This window comes from Hyla sarda, chromosome 9 (assembly GCF_029499605.1).
Source record: "Hyla sarda isolate aHylSar1 chromosome 9, aHylSar1.hap1, whole genome shotgun sequence".
Lineage (NCBI taxonomy): Eukaryota > Metazoa > Chordata > Amphibia > Anura > Hylidae > Hyla > Hyla sarda.
The window spans coordinates 133,679,748-133,700,836 of NC_079197.1; the positions used below are offsets into that span (position 1 = coordinate 133,679,748).

Genomic DNA, 21,089 nt, shown 5'->3' on the forward strand with positions numbered 1-21,089 from the left:
GTCAGAAGATGACAATTTTAAACGTATTAATTTTCCTGCATGTAGTTATGATTTTTTTCCAGAAGTGCGACAAAATCAAACCTATATATAAGTAGGTATCATTTTAATCATATGGACCTACAGAATAAAGATAAGGTGTCATTTTTACCAAAAAATGTACTTCGTAGAAACAGAAGCCTCCAAAAGTTACAAAATGGCGTTGTTTTCAATTTTGTCTCACAATGATTTTTTTCCCGTTTTGCTGTAGATTTTTTGGTTAAAATGACTGATGTCATTACAAAATAGAAATTGTGGCGCAAAAAATAAGCCATCATATGGATTTTTAGGTGCAAAATTTAAAGAGTTATGATTTTTTAAAGGTAAGGAGGAAAAAATGAAAATGCAAAAACGGAAAAACCCCTGGACTTAAGGACTCAGGGTTTTTCCGTTTTTGCACTTTCGTTTTTTCCTCCTTACCTTTTAAAAATCATAACCCTTTCAATTTTCCACCTAAAAATCCATATTATGGCTTATTTTTTGCATCGCCAATTCTACTTTGCAGTGACAATAGTCATTTTACCCAAAAATGCACGGCCAAAACGGAAAAAAAAATCATTGTGCGACAAAATCGAAAAAAAAACGCCATTTTGTAACTTTTGGGGGCTTCCGTTTCTACGCAGTGCATATTTCAGTAAAAATTACACTTTATCATTATTCTGTAGGTCCATACGATTAAAATGATCCCCTACTTATATAGGTTTGATTTTGTCGCACTTCTGGAAAAAATCATAACTACATGCAGGAAAATTTATACGTTTAAAAATGTCATTTTCTGACCCCTATAACTTTTTTATTTTTCCACGTACAGGGCGGTATGAGGACTCATTTTTTGCGTATAAAAAGTGACCAAAATACGCTTTTTTGGACTTTGGAATTTTTTTGCGCGTATGCCATTGACCGTGCGGTTTAATTAATGATATATTTTTATAGTTCGGACATTTACGCACGCGGCGATACCACATATGTTTAATTTTTTTTTTTTTACACTTTTATTTTTTTTTATGGAAAAAGGGGGGTTATTCAAACTTTTATTAGGGAAGGGGTTAAATGACCTTTATTAACACTTTTTTTTTTTACATTTTTTTTGCAGTGTTATAGGTCCCATAGGGACCTATAACACTGCACACACTGATCTCTCATCCTGATCACAAGCGTGTATTAACACGCCTGTGATCAGTGTTATCGGTGCTTGACTGCTCCTGCCTGGATCTCTGGCACGGAGCAGTCATTAATCGATCGGACACCGAGGAGGCAGGTAAGGGCGGCCCTCCCGGTGTCCGGTCAGCTGTTCGGGACGCCGCGATTTCACCGCGGCGGTCCCGAACAGCCCGACTCAGCAGCCGGGTCACTTTCACTTTAGAAGCGGCGGACAGCTTTGACCGCCGCTTCTAAAGGGTTAATAGCGCACATCGCCGCGATCGGCGATGTGTGGTATTAGCCGCGGGTCCCGGCCGTTGATGAGCGCCGGGACCGACGCGATATGATGCGGGATCGCGGCGCGATCCCGCTTCATATCGCGGGAGCCGGCGCAGGACGTAAATATACGTCCTGCGTCGTTAAAGGGGTACTCCGGTGCTTAGACATCTTATCCCCTATCCAAAGGATAGGGGATAAGATGCCTGATCGCGGGAGTCCCGCCGCTGGGGACCCCCGTGATCTTGCACGCGGCACCTCGTTTGTAATCAGTCCCCAGAGCGTGTCACCTCCCGTAGGCTTGCATTGAGGGGCGGAGCGTGACATCACACGGGGGCCCGCCCTGTAGTCGCCGGTAATCAGTCCCGGAGCGAACACTCACCGGGGGCTGATTACAAACGGGGTGCCGCGTGCAAGATCACGGGGGTCCCCAGCGGGACTCCCGCGATCAGGCATCTCATCCCCTATCCTTTGGATAGGGGATAAGATGTCTAAGCACCGGAGTACCCCGTTAAGGGGTTAAAATGCTGGGAAAAGAACGTTGTCATTAGTCTATTAAAACATCACTATAATTTTAATAAACTTTTGACATGTTGCCCAGACATCATCTGAGATCTGCTGTGGTCGTGAATTTTAATCCTGTGAAGTGCCCAGCAGCACCCGGCCGCTTCATCCAACCTTTTTACTCCATAGACTTATGAAGTGAAAGGGTCTTATTTGAGTGACTGCCGACGGGTGAGGCTTGTGCTGCCGCGCACTTCACCTAGCTCTAATTTACAATTGCAACAGGTCTCAATTTTTACAGTAATGAGAGAGTACAAAAATGAGGACAGCACCTCGTGTAATCCTGTGGATGCAGCGGAGGGTAGGTGGGGGTCTAGATAATGGACTCTCACCTGGAAAAACCTTTAGGTTATCCATATCACCCCTGTATGCGGGGTACTTGAAAGATTGCAGGCCGTAGGAGTTTGACCAGGAACCGTGGCACCGGATCCAGTAATAGGAAAATAAAGAAAATAGGAAACAAAAAAAACTCCAGAGATTGGGCTATCCCATAGAAAGCAAACATAGGTATCTTGGTTAGCAAACCGTTCTTTATTTAAAAAGAGAGTCTACATGTACATCCATAGGCAAGACGCGTTTCGGGTACTTTCCTACCCTTTATCAATTGCAGATTTTCTTTCTATGGGATCGCGCCATGTCTGGAGTTTTTTTTTTTTAACCTATTTTCTTTATTTTCAATGTTTACAGGACTTTCCTAATGAAGACAGCCCTTATCCTTATGCCCGATCAGGGCATATGACTTCCTAGATGGAGTCTTTAGCTTGGGACCTCCTACGACCCAGAAAGGAAAGCTGCTTTGGGAGCATCTCCCTTTCTGGCAGACTTGAGCTGCTCTTGTGTTCAATGGACAGCCATTCATCTGAATAGATGCCATTTAAGATTACATTTCCCCTGCTGCAGGCAATTGCTGCAAGTCCAGCTCCCAATCCTTCTGGCAAACATATGATTTTGCTAGTTGGGTTACTGGGAATGGGACCTGCAACAATTCTGGAGTTGTCTCTGTTAACACAACCCCTTGAACTGTTATTTATAACCATATTGTTGTCACAGCCCACGATTTCCCTAGATTTGCATATTTTTTGTTATTCATAAATACAGTGCAATAGTTTGGCAGTCTTTAAGATGCAAATCGCACCGCCGTCTCAGCCGATCCCTATGAACCACCAGAACCTCACCTGAACATAAGTGTGTAAAGACAAACCTTTAAAGAACACCTCTTATATCCCACAAATAAAATGTGTATGTTACTTTGTGGATTCTGTCCCAGCCTGGGCTTCAGCTTGGACAAAGATGATGCTGCAGCAAGACAGGATTATGTTCTGGATGGTATGGGGACCCCTAGTGGGCAACTTCTTGTGCCAAACTGGAAATAGACCATAAAAGAAGGAAACCTATAAAGAATAGACTGAGATGTCTCCTTTTGTAACTGCACCAAAAACTGAATTAGTCATTCTAATTGTTTTTCTGCCATGGACAATTTGACAAGTGTATTGCAGGGTCTTCTGCTGCTGGGGCCATCACTATCCAGTATATTGTGCTGGGGAACTTAGTGCTAAGTGGCTGTTGAATTTAAAGGGGTTTTCTAGGCTTAGAAAACATTGCTGCCTTTTCCCAGGAACAGTGCAACACTTGTTCTCAGTTTGGGTGATATTGAAGGTAATTTCCATTGATGCATGTTAAAATACCACACACAGCCCGAGGACGGGTGTGCCACTGTTTTTGGAAGAGAGCACCTAATGTTTTTTCTAATGCACTTTAATAGACTGACTATGTAATGCACACACGGCAGGTCCCCCAAAACAAGTCTTGTAGATGGAGATCATGAACAGTGGACCCCTCTATATTCACGTGATACTGGTCTGTCACCCTGATACGCTACTCTGTTTAACCCCTTAAGGACCCAGCCAATTTTCACTGTAGTACACGGCCATTTTTTGCACATCTGACCACTGTCACTTTAAACATTAATAACTCTGGGATGCTTTCACCTTTCATTCTGATTCCGAGATTGTTTTTTCGTGACATATTCTACTTTGTTAGTGGTAAAATTTTGTCGATACTTGCATCATTTCTTGGTGAAAAATTCCAAAATTTGATGAAAAAATTGAAAATTTTGCATTTTTTTTTTAACTTTGAAGCTCTCTGCTATTAAGGAAAATGAATATTCCAAATAAATTATATCTTGATTCACATATACAATATGTCTACTTTATGTTTGCATCATAAAGTTGACATGTTTTTACTTTTGAAAGACATCAGAGGGCTTCAAAGTATAGCAGCAATTTTCCAATTTTTCACAAAATTTTCTGTTTTGAAGTGGATTTGAAGGGTCTTCACTATTAGAAATACCCCACAAATGACCCCATTATAAAAACTACACCCCTCAAAGTATTCAAAATGATATTCAAAAGGTTTGTTAACCCTTTAGGTGTTTCACAGGAATAGCAGCAAAGTGAAGGAGAAAATTCAAAATCTTCATTTTTTAAACTGGCATGTTCTTCTAGACCCAGTTTTTGAATTTTTACAAGGGGTAAAAGGAGAGAAATCATCCTAAAATGTGTAACCCAATTTCTCTCGAGTAAGGAAATACCTCATATGTGTATATTAAGTGTTCGGCGGGCGCAGTAGAAAGCTCAGAAGGGAATGAGCAACAATGGGATTTTGGAGAGTGAGTTTTTCTGAAATTGTTTACTTTTTACCCTACCTTTCCCTGGGCTGTATGCTTTCCCTGATCTATGGGGGGGCTCTGATCTCAGCAGAGGGGGGGGGGGGCCCGGTCTTCCTCCAGCAGCTCTGACCGCTGACTGAACCCAGCCGCGGGAGCTGCAGGAGGATGCGGTTAACACCTCCCATGCCGGCTGCTATTGGCTGGACGATCGTCCAGCCAATAGCAGCGATCCTGGGGGGGGGGGGGGGGTGACTAAATCGCCACCTCCCCATAGATACAGGAGGTGATCGGGGGTGTATCCTACACCCCCGATCACCTTGTATCTCCGGGTCAGCGGGTCACCAGTGACCCACATCACCGGAATTGCAGCGATTCACAAGTGTGAATTCGCTTGCGTTTTTTGCGACCACCGACATGGGGGGGGGGGGAATGATTTCAGCAGGCATCCCGGTCCGATCCCCGCCCGGCGGGGACCAGAATTGTCCATGACATACGCGTACGTCATGGGTCCTTAAGTACCAGGGTGTCATGACGTACGCGTACGTCAAGGGTCCTTAAGGGGTTAATAGCCGGATACTATGCGGACAAATTTGCTGTACTGTTCTCTCAGGATATATTGTTTGCCTGAAAAAAATCTAACAAAGAATAAAGTGCTCCCCTCTAGCCTATATGCTGTACAGTAAGGCCCTTTTCACAATTTGCAGTATGCATTAAAAAAAATCTCCTGGTTCAGATGACAAATGTATCCTTAGCCCCTAGTCAATTTACCGAGACCAGAAAGGTGTCATTTTGGCCACTTTTTGGGTGGTTTCCATTGGGTCTTCTGTCTTTCTGGTGTATAGAATAGCACAGTCCTTCATCCAGTAAAATAAATACATACCATGCAGTGTACGTTGTCTTTTTTTTTTTCCCCTCTCCCCGTTATAGCTATGCCCGACTCTACAATAATGGCTGAAGTAGCCTGATAAAGGGGGAGGGGAGCGGGTGTCGTCACTCAACTCAAGAATACAGCACATTCATATCTACTAGTTCTTTTTGTAGTCTCTGCTTTATTACCCAATACACCTATAATATCTGGGCTAAAAGTACTGTGGGTCAGTCACCATTATATATGGGTTTTGAAATTGGCAGTATATATGTGATATAATAAATATAGGAGTTTATTTGTTTTCTTTTATGGATTTTCTAGACTAAGTAAAAAAAAGTAACCCAAAAAAAAAAAAAAAAAAACATTGACCACGATCATCCTCAAGGATTTTAGCATCTGTACAAACAAAAGTCCCTATTGTATATTGTTAAAAGGGGTGAGGAGGAGATTTGAGCGTTTCTCTAGAATTAGTGCTCTGACTGCAGTTTGAAACTTTTTGACATGTCATAGATATGTCAAATGTATTGATTGGTCGGGTCTGAATGTTTAACCCTGATCAATTGGTAGAATGATTTGGAGTAAGTGAGTGCTTAACACATTCTCTCTTACCAAGATGTTCTCATAATGCAAATCTATGGGATCATCTCGCTCACATAAACATAAACCATGAAGAGAAGCATCCAGCACTGCATATAACACAGTAAACACCCCTGAGTTTCTTGGCGATGTCCTGCTGTATCTTGAATGACCAAGGGGAGTTGGCGCTATTCCTTCTGTATAGTTCTTGAAGAGGGGAGGGAGCGGATGGGACATGATGCTCTCTATGTCCCACAGCCATAAATGCATGCAGCTTATAGACTATTGCACTATTTCCACAGAATCTGGAGTCCAGGCTGAAGGTTATTCTGCCAGAAGATATTGGAGGAGCACTCATGGATGGAGTAGTATTATGTCATCTTGCCAATCATATACGACCTCGTTCAGTTGCAAGTATTCATGTCCCATCACCAGCAGTGGTAAGAATTGATGATTTTCAGGTATCTCAATTGTTCATCCCTATTCATCAATGGTATTACTATTGTAGTGAGACTACTACAGGCACCAGTAATGTCACTTTCATTGTGTTAAGGCATAGGATAACTTTGAACGCTGATTTTCTGGATCTTTGGGGAGGTGTAGCTTGCAGAGGGTAGCCAGTAGCCCCGGGCAAGCAAACTTTGTGCAAGGAAGAGGGCAGGGGGTGTATTACACAGGGAAAGCTACTACTTTAAAACCGCACCTGTGTCCAGAGGATATAGATGTGGTTGATTGTTGTGGAAGAACAACTAGCTCTATGCCACTCCAAACACACTCTCGTAGGCTGCAGGAACTAAGAGCCTGATGACTACAAGACTAAACACAGGCCAGTGTGATGCAGTCACATTAATATGTCTGCCTGCACCATGCTGTTTACAGGGCAGGCTATAGGCTTTTATTTTCTGAAGCACATTTGCCTTATGGAGACACCTCAGTTCTGCAGGGGCACAATTATGTGTGGGTGCACAGTTCTTGTGAGGAAAGGCATTATTACAGACTACCGACATTAAGGGGGCATTATCACTGTTAGGAGGGCACTATTGCTGTGTGCAAACACTAAGGAGGACACTGTTCTGTGTGGGACATGTAAAGTGCACTATTGGGTTGGACACTAGCTATCCCCAAAAAACAGTCTCCCAGATGTTAATAAAGTTATGAGGGCATCAGGTGCTGAAAGAGGCACAAAACTGGGGGAGCATTAGGCAAGTGTTTTTGAAGGATAGTAGGTTTGTGTAGACGTTGCCTGTAATTACTAGATGTAACTGCACTGTAATCTTATACAATCTGCAGGACCTGTGCAGAAACCCCTAGCAATACACCTGCTTTGGATCAGTCATTTTATAATGTGTGTGTATATGTATATGTATGTGTATATATATAATATAAAATGTGTGTGTATTTATATATATATGTGTGTGTGTGTGTGTGTGTGTGTATATATATATATATTATATATAATATTTATTAGTGTGTGTGTTTGGAGAAGGGAATTCAGAGAGCACAGTCATCTAACTCCACACATGTCTGTTAATCAAAGGAATCGACCAAAAAGCAGGACAGCAGCCGGACTCTTCAGATAAATTTCTATCAACGCTCTAAGAAGGTAGAAGAGTTGATGCAAAAAAAATATATAGAATTGACGCTTGCAATCACCGTTCCTATAGATATTCTTCATGCCGTCATTCCGGTGATGCAGGGTGCTCAGAGGCAAAACGTCTTGCCTCTGAGCACCCCCGCATTACTTAGATCTCCCTGCCCGAACAGAATGACTGCATGAAGAATATCTATAGGAACGGTGAGTGGAAGCTTCACATACACACACATATATATATATAAATATATATATATATATATATATATTATATAAATAAATAAAATATTGGTGTGTGTGTACACCTATTGGTTATTCACATTAATTCACATGAATAATCATTAATGGCCAGGCCTCTGCCCAGTTCTTAAAGGAAAACGGTCAGCCTAATTACCCACTCTAAGCCCAAAACACTGGGCTCAATTCTGTCCACTTGTTCCGGAGATATGGACTGCAGAAGTTCAGCTGCTCAGTTCAATTAATTGTGCACAGGAGGCAGTGCCCTGCCAGCTGGCCACCCCTGCCTCTGTCCGCCAGCTCATAATATCGCACCTGCAATTTGAATATTCATTTTCTCCGACTCCACTTCCTGGGGACGTGGAGTCGCCGGTCATGTGAGTGCTGCGATCTGTCCATAGAGTGCATGCGCCGGCAGATTACATACAGAAAGCAGTCATGTGAGAGCTGTATGTAATCTGCCGGCGCATGCGCTCTATGGACAGATCGCAGCACTCACATGACTGGCGACTCCACGTCACTAGAACTGGGGGGGGGGCAGAATCCCGCCTCCTGTGCACAATTAACTGAATTGAGCCCATATCTCCGGAACAAGTGGACGGAATTCAGTAAGTGACCCCTCTTTGGACTCTCACTCTATATGTTTTGTGTTTAGAGTGGGTGATCAGGCTGACAGTTTTCCTCTTAAAGTTAGGTGTGTTTTTTCTTTTTTTTTTTTCCTTTCATGCTGACTAATCCATAAATCTGACCTCCCATTCTGCTCCTCACCTGACCGAGTCTAAGTTGGTTTGTAACCAGATGTAAGCTTTGCCCTGAGATTCATAGATAGTGGGTTCAGGCTGCTATCATTGCTAATGGTCGATACTGCTATTGGTAGACATCAGCTGATGTTGGTGATTTTACCCCTTAAATGCTGCAGTCAATAGTGTTCGGGGCATTTAAAAGGCTAAATGATGTATGTTAGTCCTGTGGGTTGTCCTTGGGCAGGGCTGTGCAGGCAGTGTGCCGATCGAACTATTCAGTTGAATAGTACAGAAAACAAGATGACACGGCACTGCACTAAGCCCTATTTTGGAGCGTCGATCAAATGGTGGAAGTGGACTCTTGTTATTGCTGCAGGTGGTGCTCTGATCAGAAGTAGGTAGTAGATGTATAGCAAGTCAATGAAGAAAAAGATCGGCGACTCACCAGAAGTTGCTAGCAGAGTTCTTCTTTATTAAAATACTCACAGATACATAAGTAAGGAAGGAGGGTAGTGGGAGGGACACTGGATGGCAACCAAGCTCCGTTTCGCACAGATGTGCTTTCTCCGGCCAAGAGGAAGCACATCTGTGCGAAACGGAGCTTGGTTGCCATCCAGTGTCCCCCCCCACTACCCTCCTTCCTTACTTATGTATCTGTGAGTATTTTAATAAAGAAGAACTCTGCTAGCAACTTCTGGTGAGTCGCCGATCTTTTTCTTTGACTTGCTATTCAGTTGAATAGCATTGCATCAATCTGTATAAGGAAGAATATCGGTCCCGTGGTCCCGAGAAAAGAGAAGTGCTTCTGTGGGCGCTCACCTCCGTCACAGATGTAGTCCGTCACAGGTATGTGGAAGTTTCCGAGAACTTGGTAAAATAAAACCGCTTGGACACGGATGTATTTTGGAAAATAAAAAGGTTTATTCCTTCAGCATGCAATACAGCAACGCGTTTCGAGGGGCGGGGACCCCCTCTTCATCAGATAGCCTGATGAAGAGGGGGTCCCCGCCCCTCGAAACGCGTTGCTGTATTGCATGCTGAAGGAATAAACCTTCTTTTTATTTTCCAAAATACATCCGTGTCCAAGCGGTTTTATTTTACCAAGTTCTCGGAAACTTCCACATACCTGTGACGGACTACATCTGTGATGGAGGTGAGCGCCCACAGAAGCACTTCTCTTTTTTCTCGGGACCACGGGACCGATATTCTTCCATTCCAGTGACCGTCCTCCGCCGGTGAGAATGGGTCTAGTTCCGGCTGCACTCCTCCAATCTGTGTCCCCCAGAATAGTGGGAAACAAGCGTCTACTGGTGTTGTGCCCACGGTACAACACAGAAAGGTGAGCAAACCTAACATAACAACCTAAAACACGAATCTGGAAACTGCTGCTCCCCCCCTTCCTTGGAGCCGACATCCATTTTTAATTTCATTTAATTATTTTCTTTTACACTCAGATTATCTATATATATTTTTTTTACTACGCTTAGATGCGCATTGTGTCTCCTCTGTTTTTTTCTATATATTTCTGTTGATCAATCTGTATAAGCGATTTAGAAGAGTTGCCTATGATGTCTTAAAAAGTTGAATAAAAAAAAAAAAGAAAAATGTTAAATAGATGCCCATTTTTCAAATAAAAGAATAAAGATGAGTTTTACCATAAAAAGAAACCCCACATAAGTTGCTAAATTGCATTATTTTTTTTTTCATTTTACAATAATAACCAAAACAGTTATCTATGTGGAGTGTAAAGTATATGAACACCAGAAAGTAGTAGGCCACAATGACAATCCCTATAGTTTATACAGGTTCCAGGATACTGCAATTTCAGTATAGTTTTGTACAATAAGACCTCTGGAGTTAATGTTCTTGCTCCTTTCTCGGATTTTGGCACCCAGCACATGCATATGTGATACAATCGAGTGTTTTATCTTCAGGATACAGCCTTATGACATGTTCTCTGTCAGCTGCAGTATTACATAATGTTTGTTAGAAGTTTTTCTGAAAATGTGTGTTCCTATTTTCCAGGAAATCTTAGGCTATCTTTAACAGTATGTTTGAGCGTTACCAAACATTTATTTGATGAAATTAAAAGGAACTTTTAACTTTTTAGTTAGGCTGGGTTCACATCACGTTTTTACCAATACGGGACCGCATAGGGCTGGGGGAAGCTAAAACCTTGTGCTCCCGTATCCCTGCCGTATGTCGCCCGTATGTAATTAATTTCAATGAGCCGACCGGAGTGAAAAGCTGACTCCGGTCGGCTCATTTTTGCCCAGTATACGGTTTTCCACTTAACCTCAAACCGTGGTTAACTACGGTTTTAGGTGCTGTGGGAAAACCGCATTAGGGGCAAAAATGAGCCGACCGGAGTCAGCTTTTCACTCCGGTCGGCTCATTGAAATTAATTACATACGGGCGGCATATGGGAGCGCAAAGTTTTAGCTCCCCCCAGCCTCATGCGGGGCGGTGTTGGTAAACCCAGCCTTAGCACAGCATGAATCTGCCATGGGCAGACCCCGCATCACACCAGGTCGGTCCCGGCTGCTATTCATAGCTGGGACCCTGGGCTAACAGCGCGCTGCACCGATCATTGTGCCGTGCGCTATTAACAATTCAGACGCTGCGATCAAAGTTGATCACCGCATCTGAAAGTGAAAATAAACGCTTCCCGGCAGCTCAGTCGGGCTGATTGAGACATCGCGTTGAAATCGCGATGTCCCGATCAGCTAGGACGCGAGCGGAGACCCCCTTACCTTGTTCCGTCGCGTCCGATCTGGGTTTGATTGCTCCAAGCCTGAGCTACAGGCTTGAGCAATCGAGCCCCTATCTCGCTGATTCATGCAAAGCTATGGCTTTGCAGGGATCAGCATAGGAGATCAGTGTGTGCAGTGCTTTAGGTCCCTATGGGAGCTATAATACTGCAAAAAAAAAAAAGTTAACATAGGTCATTTAACCCCTTCCCTAATAAAAGTTTGAATCGCCCCCTTTTCCCATAAAAAAAAAAAAAAACTGTAAATAAAAATAAGCATATGTGGTATCGCCGTGTGCGGAAATGTCCGAACTATAAAAAATATATCATTAATTCGCACGGTCAATGGCGTACGTGCAAAAAAACTCCAAAGTCCAAAATAGCGTATTTTTGGTCACTTTTTATATCATGATAAAATGAATAAAAAGCGATTAAAAAGTCCGATCAATGCAAAAATTACATTTTTTCTTCGATTTTGTCAAACAGTGAAATTTTTTCCGTTTTGCTGTGGATTTTTGGGTAAAATGACTGTCACTGCAATGTAGAATTGGTGGCGCAAAAAATAAGCCATCATATGGAATTTTATGTGCAAAATTGAAAGCGTGATTTTTAGAAGGTGATGAGGAAAAAATGAAAATGCAAAAACTGAAAAACGCTGAGTCCTTAAGGGGTTAAAAGGGGATGGGCATGGGGCACTGTCTGGGCAACTCCTCTCTGGCTTCTTCCTGCCCAGCTCTGTCTGATTGAAAGGTCTCTTCTTATTTGCATTTAAGATGATGAAAAACGGGGTAGATGAGGCAGAAAGACAGATTGTGGATTCCAGGTTAGAAGTGGTTAAGACTAATTGGGAGGTGGCAATTGATACAAGGAAGACTGGAGATATTGGAAGGTGGTAAAACCAAGAGGTTCCTGACTAATATGATAAAGGAGGAAAAAGGAACAGTGATTCCTGTTGTAAGTTATACAGAGGGAAATCTGCTCAGAGCAAAAAGAGATTAAGGGTTTGTTTTTTTTTTTGTTTTTTTTTAATTCTTTAAGAAATTGTATACTTCCTAGATCAGTTGTTCTCAACCTGCGGTACAAGTACCCCCAGGGGTAGTCAGCAGTTCTCCAGGGGATACTTGAAAAAAAAAATCAGTAATGGCAGCCACAGCCACTGGTTACTGCTCTGGACCACTTTGAAATAAATGTTAGGCTGACGTCCCTGCACCGAGGAGCAGAGCAGGAGGACAGTAAAGGGGAAGCGCGGGCACTGGGCTGCTGTGGGCAGTAACTATCATCAGCTTTGTTGCTCCACTGCAGACCGGGGACCTACTGCTATGAGCCATAGCAATAGGTCCCCAGACCAGAGGAGCAGTGGAGCAACAAAGCGGGACAGTATGGCGGCCTACAACTATATGTGGGGGCAGTTTGGGGGCCTATACCTATATTTGGGGGCACAGAGAGGTCCTAACAACTTTATGGGGACGCAAAGCGGGTACTATTACTGTGTGACAATAAACATGGGGAGTTTGTAAATAGGTGGGTCTTGTACTGCAGAAAGAAGCCTAAAATGTTTGCTTGGTTGGTTCTGTGGAGAAGTCTTGTATAGGAGAAATCTTAATGGCGGTCTAGGCCAGATAGTGAAGAAAAGAAAACAACTCCAGTTAGAGAAGATGTCACCTGTAAATCGGGGGACTGGAGAGATAGGGATGGGAACAGGGGGCCTGTTATAGAGGAAAGTAAAGCATATGAATTATACTATAATCATTACACAATGTCTAATATGGGGGTACAATTTTTTTGGGAATGGGCTATCAAGGGGTACTCAGGCAAAAACAGTTGAGAACCACTGTCCTAGATGGTTGTGGAGGATAAGGAAATTGACTACGTAATGGCGTGTGATTTACCGAAGCTGCCTCAAGACATGGCGTTTTTTATTTTTTGTTTTTTTTTAGATGGGGATATTATGCAAGGGGAAATTTGGAAAGTTGTGAAGGAGATACAAAGGATGGGCCCCCTTATTGTATAAGAAGATTGGTTCTAATACCGCTAATATTATAGCCAGGAAAAGACAAATATGAGCTAGATTCCTATAGACCAATCTCTTTGGTAAATGTAGACCTGAAGATATTGGAAAAGGTATTAGCAGAAAGATTGGCAAAGATGCTTTCAGATACCAAAATGGGGGCTCAGTGTGGGTTTATGAGTGGTCCACAACAGCCATCTTGTTGGATGTGGTTAAGGCTTTTAACAGGGTAGAGTGGTTTTGGTGAAGGGCATCCAGCTAGAACCATTCTGTTTGTTGGCGAGGGACAAGGCAGACCCCCCCCCCCCCCCCCCCCCCCCCCAACACATACACACACACATATATTTGTTGCCCTATTTGTAGAGCCATTAGCGGTGAAGATTAGAAGGATGGAGGTATGAGGGTTTGGAAGTTGGGGGAGAGAAGACAATATGTAATTGTTTGCGGATGATATATTGGTATACATTGCAAACACAGGGCAGATATTAGATCAGATAATGGGGATGCTAGAAAATTTTGGTAAGATGAGTTATGTATAAATTGGGCTAAAACTATCCTAATGTCCCTTGAGAAGCAGATAAATCATGAAAAGATAAAAATTTGGAGGAAAGAGATAAGTTCAAATATCTGGGCGTAGTTGAAGTAAAGCTATAAGTAGGTATCCAGAGTTAAATGTATATCCCTTATTGACTAAAGTTGAAATTTGGTGGTGCTGCCACAGAGTATGGTGGAAAGAATATTAGAAATTATATTATTACCTGAAATTCTTTTTCTATGATCTCCTAGTCCAGTATGGTTAGGGGAAAGTCTGTTTAAAAGGGTACTCCGCTGCTCAGCGTTTGGAACAAACTGTTCCGAACGCTGGCGCCGGGAGCTCGTCACGTCATTGCCCCCCCCCTTTGTATGTTAGAATTTGTGGGAAGTGTTCTGAACTTGGGTATGATGGGATCAAAACTAGGCCTTTTATATGAGTTAACACACAGGGCATGGGCATGAAAAAGTTTTGGGAATAAAATGGGTGATGTAATGAACACCATTGTGTCCCAATCTATTTTTGTAAGAAATAGAAGGAAGTCAATGTTAACGGTTTTGGGAAAAATATGGGTTGAGATATGTTTCACAATTTTTTGAGGAAGTGAACTTGTGCCCTTTGAGGTTATGAGGTCACAATATTAAACCTTAGCAGATTTTGGTTTCGGATTCAGATGCACAATTAAGTCTTGCAGTTAAAGGGGTCCTCCGCTGCTCAGCATTTGGAACAAAATGTTCCGAATGCTTAGAGCCAGCGCCGGTGTGAGGTGAAAATTTGTGACCCATGCAGACTTGCGACCACTCCTCCCCTCAGCTCTCCAAAGGTTTCCGAAGCTTGAGTTGGGTGGAGCGAAGGCAGGGAGCACGTGATGTCATAGCCCCGCCCCCAAATGATGTCACACCCTGCCCCCTCAATGCAAGTCTATGGGAGTGGGCGTGACGGCTGACACGCCCCCTCCCATAGACTTGCTTTGAGGCAGCGGGACGTGACAAGCTCCCATCTCTAAGCGTTTGGAACATTTTGTTCCAAGCGCTGAGCAGCGGAGTACCCCTTTAAGAAGGCAGTCAATAAAGAATGTAAGAAGTGAAGGGTCCGTGTTGGCCTGAATGGAAAGTGGAGAGTTGGACACAAAGAAATAAAATATTATTGAAAAAGAGTAACGTTTAAAGTTGTCATGTGGGGCAGAGCAAGGTGTTGGTATGCGGGGGAGGGGGAGAGTGGAGATTGAAGGGAAATATTTACTTTCTGTAAATTATAAGAGCTGTGATTATGGTAAGAGAGACCCTAGCCAAAAAGATTTAAATGGATTTGGGGGGTAGGGAGGTTAGGTGGTTTCCTTTAATTATAAACCACAGAAAAGGCAATACTATTTCAATATAACATTAAGGATTAAAAAATGTGTTAGAAGTTGCACTGAGCTCCGGGTTCCCTCTCTTTGCTGGAAGGTGGATGCTGTGAATGGTAATCGCTGATTTCTTTTACTTCCTCTGTCTTCTTGGCTTTTCTCTGTAAGCAGCTGTGGATTGTTCCAGACTCTGGTAACTGGGACTATTTGTACATAAATTATTTATACGATCTTAAGTGTTTATTTGCAAAGATGTCGTCATGAAGGATCCTAGTGGATGATGTCAGATACCAGCTAAGAGGGATTTTCCATGTCCTGAAGTGTTGGAATATCTCTAGGATATGTCATCACTTTGGTCACTCCCAATGAGCCTGAAAAAGAAGGGAAAGCAGTGCTGATATAAAAAGTAACAAACACAAAGCCTTTAGTTCTATATGTTTTCTGCACTGAATTTCCACAACAAAATTAAAGGGGTATTCCGGGAAAAAGCATGTTATCCCCTATCAAAAGGATAGGGGATAAGATGTCTGATCGCGGGGGGCGATCAGACACGCCACAGCCCCTCCATTCATTTCTATGGGAGGGGGCGTAACGGCCGCAACGCCCCCTCCCATAGACATGAAACTAGGGGAAGTGGCGTGACGTCACGTCCCCGTCTCGGAAGCCCGGCGGTTTCTGAAACTACAGACGCAGCTACGCATAGAATGCAGGCTGCTGCAGGGAGATCGCGGGGGTCCCAGCGGCGGGCCCCCCGCAATCAGACATCTTATCCCCTATCCTTTTGATAGGGGATAAGATGTTTTTGCCCGGAATACCCCTTTAAGTGTGGATTCCACTTACAGCAGTCTCTCATTGATTTCAATGGGAATTCTGCTACTCAGTTCAGACAGCAGAATTTTTGCCACTGTTCATTCATTCCGCAAAACCTGAGAGCAAAGTACCATTACTTAGTGGGAACATTAAGCAGTGTGAACATAGCCTTGTGGTTGTTGCTTACAGTATAGTCTGCAATTGTCCTTGCAGGGAACTGCAAGCTGAAGCATTCACTTAACCTTCTAAGGACACAGACCCCTTTTTTGCGTTTTAGTTTATTCCTCCTCGCATTGTAGAAGACATAACGGTGATCGGTGATGTTGGTCATTTACTGTGAATGGTTTCTGCTGATAGCAGTCAGCAGTCATCAGTCATCTTTGAAGCAAGCTCCGCTCCCAGACACCAGCAATGTACATGAACCTTGCATGTCCTCTAGGGGTTAAATGGTCCTTCGCTATTGTTCCCCTGCACAGCAGTCAGCCAGGCGCCAATGTCAGGGAAAGACTGGGAATTAACTGCATTGCCAAATCAGCACTGCTGTCCCCTCTTTTTTTAGGGTCAGTGTGGGGGGGGGGGGGGTGGGGGTCTTAGCTTGGGCCTCCACCATAATGACATATAATAGTGATATGCTATAATTTTATCATCTGGGAAATACTACTTTATCTGTATCTGATAATAACCCCTAAGGGTCTTAATGATGGGGATACTGCTTGAGGCAAGAAATAAGAGGCATCTTCAAAAATAAGCAGATCTATAAAAATTATGAAAACCATTCAGAGTAATCTACTACTTACCTCTTTGAATTATTTAGTGTAATCCCAGAGTTTCTACTTCAGTAAAACAATGTATTTACCCTTTTTCGCCATGTGTGTTTATTTTATTCTAGATTGACTTAATACTAGTTTGTGCCATCTGTGGTGATGTATTATGTTAGGTAGCACAATACAGCTTTTAAAGGGGTACTCCAGTGGAAAACATTTTTTTTTTTTTTTTTTTTTTTACCAACTGTGCCAGAAAGCTAAACAGATTTGTAACGTACTTTATATTTAAAAATCTTAATCCTTACAGTACTTATAAACTGCTGTATGCTCCAGAGGAAGTTCTTTGTTTTGAATTTCCTTTGTCTGATCAGTGCTCTCTGCTGACACCTCTGTCCATGTCCGGAACTGTCCAGAGCAGGATAGTTTTGCTATGGGTATTTGCACCTACTCTGGACAGTTCCTGACATGGGCAGAGGTGTCAGCAGAGAGCACTGTGGTCAGACAGAAAAGAAATCAAAAAGAAAAGAACTTCCTCTAGAGCATATAGCAGCTGATAAGTACTGGAAGGATTAAGATATTTTAATAGAAGTAATTTACAAATCTGTTTAACTTTCTGGAGCCAGTTGATAAAAAAAAGTTTTCTACCGGAGTACCCCTTTAAGATCTACCTTTAGATCTAGGTATCAGTGAGAAACCTACTGATCAGTCATTGAGGGGGTCACCTTCTAAGTACTTGCACTGGGAATACTCAAGAAAACCATGCTGCCATTAAAATACCAAAAATGATCACTGCTATAATATAGAATATGAAGGTTGTTTCCGTGTAACAGCAATGCCTGGGGTCTTGTTTCTGTTCAGTATATAACAGATGTTGTTTTTTTGTTTTTTTAAGCCTAAGCTCAGCATGGCAAAATGCAGGCGTAATGTAGAAAACTTTCTGGAGGCCTGTAAGAAGCTTGGAGTCCCACAAGTAAGTTTAAGAAGTTGTCCATTCAACACCACATTTTCCTCATGGTACCTGCTTTTTTCTTCTTGTGCTTTTGCTACGATCCCTTAATGCCTCAGCACAGCGTCACATAAGTGTTTGGAGCATGCACCATCTTCTGTCTAAAGAATCTGACAACAGAGGTTGCCGTGATTGCCTATTAACACTAAGGAATTTCTGCCTGGAGATATTCTGGGGGTAAATTATTTGTGAGGCAGGTGCCATGACCCATTAGACATACGCCGTCCTTAATGACTGCAATGCAGTCCACTTTGATTTCCACCAAAAGAATGATGTTTTGGTGAAACCTATTGGTTATACATGCTTTACAACATATCAAAATTTTTACGTATGTGACAGTGCCCAATTAACATGGGTTTGTTCCCCTCTCCAGAGAGCCTTTGTAGCATTGGTTTCATTGTGTTTGGTTGATATGTCACGCATTCTTTTCTGTGTAAGACCTTTTACATATTACTTGCAGCCTTACAGTAAATGATCTCATTCTGTCTTGTGTTCCAGGACAGGCTGTGTTTACCCCATCATATCTTAGAAGAGAGGGGGCTGGTGAAAGTTGGTGTCACAGTACAAGCACTATTAGAACTTCCCTTACTGAGAACTTCCCAACTTTCTTCAGTGTGAATTGCCATGAAAGCCTACTATCACAAGCACTGACGTCCCTATGGCTCATTCTCAAGCCTCAATAGTGGATTTTTCCGGCAAGACTTATCCTTCTGAAGTCATGTTAGCCCTAACATGTGAACTGCTGTGCACAGCTACTGTCCACTCACTGAATATATTGAATTCCAGTGACGTTATTTTTACTTTTTTTTTTTTTTTTTTCATTTCTGAACCTATTTTTATCAGTGCTCTTGATTTGTAAAATACCACGGACTGCATATCTGTGAATGCATGTTTTGTGTGTAGGTGAATGTATACAAGTATATTCCTTAACACACAGTATGGAGAGGCAAGAGTGTTGGTAATATGGACTAATACATCAGGTGTTAGTTTTAAAATAATTCCAAAATCTCTTCCACTATACAGACTGGTTCTGAACTGACATCAATATAGTTTCAGGTAATTTCTGATTTTGGATAGGCAGCTGGAATAGATGATCGAATCTCCCCAGTGTAAAAGCCTTGCAGATGCATCAGACTTAAAAGAATATTAGGGAGGCTCAGTTTTTTTGTCTTAAGGATACCCTACTAAAGATCATTATAAATATGCCCCAAGGCTAGAGCTACATTCATTGTCTGCGGGCAGTATACATTGGTGACACGGCAGAAGGACAACCCACCCATTGTTTCAGCTTGTCCTGCCAGCAATATCCTAGTGTCACAATGGAGCTCCAAAATTGGTTTTAAGAAGGTTTTTTATATTTTTCGCTTCAGTGAAATACAACTGGTAAACAGCTGTTCTAGACCAAAATTATTATTGCTGCCATTAAAAGGGTTTGCCAAAATTGCAACACAGGAGTTCTGGCGATGAAGGTCTGACAGCTGCTCAGTTATTTCCTATAAAATCATGGTGAATCGCAGAAATGAATGTGGCTCTTATGGGTGAAATATTTAAAAAAAAGAATCTCTGTAAGAAAACCCCTTTTAATGACTATGACTAGACACTTTAGACCTACATCTGTTAAACTCTGGAATTTCCTTTTATTGCTGCATAAAGTGAATGACCACCTTTTGTAACGCAAGTAAAATGGCCAACATTTTGGGGTTCATTTCCTAATAAATCTTTAATATGCCATTTATTTTTCTAACTACTACAAAGATGTATTAGAGAGGTTTTTCAGCAAAAAGTTGTTGTTGTTTTTTTGCCCAGGCTGCCTGCTTAAAGGACAAACCTGTACTTGCCTCCCTCGCTCCCCTGCCGTCTCCATTATTAAGTTTCCTAATCTCCACTTTCTGGTGCTGGGGTCAGTCACTGGCAGGACACCACTGCGGTCACTGATTGGCTGAGCAGCAGTTCCTTGTGCGACCCCAGCACCAGAAAGTGTAACGCAGCGGAGACTGGATGCACAGGAGTTAGGGAGGGTAACTACAGAGTTGTTTTTTTTTTTAGCAAGCAGCTTGAGCCTATTTTTAAAGAAAACAAACAAAAAAAGTTTCTTGCTGGACTATCCCTTTAATAGAATTGAATCAGTAAATGTCATTTAAGGACGAGCATTCACTTTACATACAGCTGTTACTTTAACACGTTTTAGTGCTTGTAGTTTTCTGCTAGTTAAGTGTAAATATTCTGAGCGCTCTGTTATGAACCAGTAGAATCTGTTCTTAGATATTGGATTATTTATTGCACTTCTGGTAATTTTTATATCCTTTTTTGGCATCTCAGTATTTTCATTTTGTGACTTTGTGAATGCTACAAGATGATACTGACTTAATTTTTCATTTTTTTTTCTATATGTATATATTTGTAATTTTTTTAACTATTATTTTTATAGTCTGAGTTGGTGCCAAAATCTCTTAAGTTGTAGACTGTTTACATGTGAAGTGCCTGTGTCCCTGACGTCATAAATTCCAAAATTTCTGCAAGGTAAATTGAGACTTTGTGATGTCTGTTTTGTGTTAAGAAATGAACAGGGTTTCACGTATTTATTTGGATTTCTTTTTGCATAGAATTTGGGTATTTTATTGTTGTTTAGCGATCACTGGTTTTTGATTGTAAATAATTTTTATTCATTTTAAGCTACAATTGTGTTTTAAAACAGTAGAGCCTTTTTATGAGTAAGGAAACCTGAACTAACTTATGCCATCACTGAAAGTGCAGCAAACTATGAGAATATGTATTCTGTTGTGACTCTGAAAGATGTTAGCAGGCTACACCCATATTTCGCCTTAGCTCATCATGTAGAATTCTCTGATAATAAAATATATTACAGACTTTATGTATTTTAAGGTGTCCTTGTCATTTAGACACGTCAAACAGATCAGTCTGGGTCTGAACACCCAGACCGCGAGTGATCAAAACTTTTGACATAATTGTCTGATGTGTCAAACTTTTTCTAAATGACAGGAACACTTTATTTTATTATTATTTTTTTTTTTGCATTTACTGATTTAGTTATCTATAATGGATAAAGTCGGCCAAGGTTACACGCTTTTCATACTTTTTCCATTCCCCATGTACCTGATGAAAATTCATGTCAATAATACAAATGACACACTTGTTTTTATTTTAGTCAATCTGTA

At 41.9% G+C, this 21,089-nt stretch overlaps 1 protein-coding gene across 5 annotated transcripts in view; it reads left to right on the top strand.

The window, feature by feature from the left end:
* LRCH2 (leucine rich repeats and calponin homology domain containing 2) overlaps positions 1-18,549 on the top strand; it is a 121,666-nt gene extending 103,117 nt beyond the window's left edge. For all 5 annotated transcript variants that reach the window (XM_056540276.1, XM_056540278.1, XM_056540277.1 and 2 more), the window contains 3 exons: positions 6,431-6,568; positions 17,800-17,877; positions 18,412-18,549. In XM_056540276.1, the coding sequence (XP_056396251.1) occupies positions 6,431-6,568; positions 17,800-17,877; positions 18,412-18,531 (336 nt within the window). In that variant the 3' untranslated portion in view covers positions 18,532-18,549. The remainder of the gene's footprint in view (positions 1-6,430; positions 6,569-17,799; positions 17,878-18,411) is intronic.
* Positions 18,550-21,089: the final 2,540 nt, after the last annotated feature.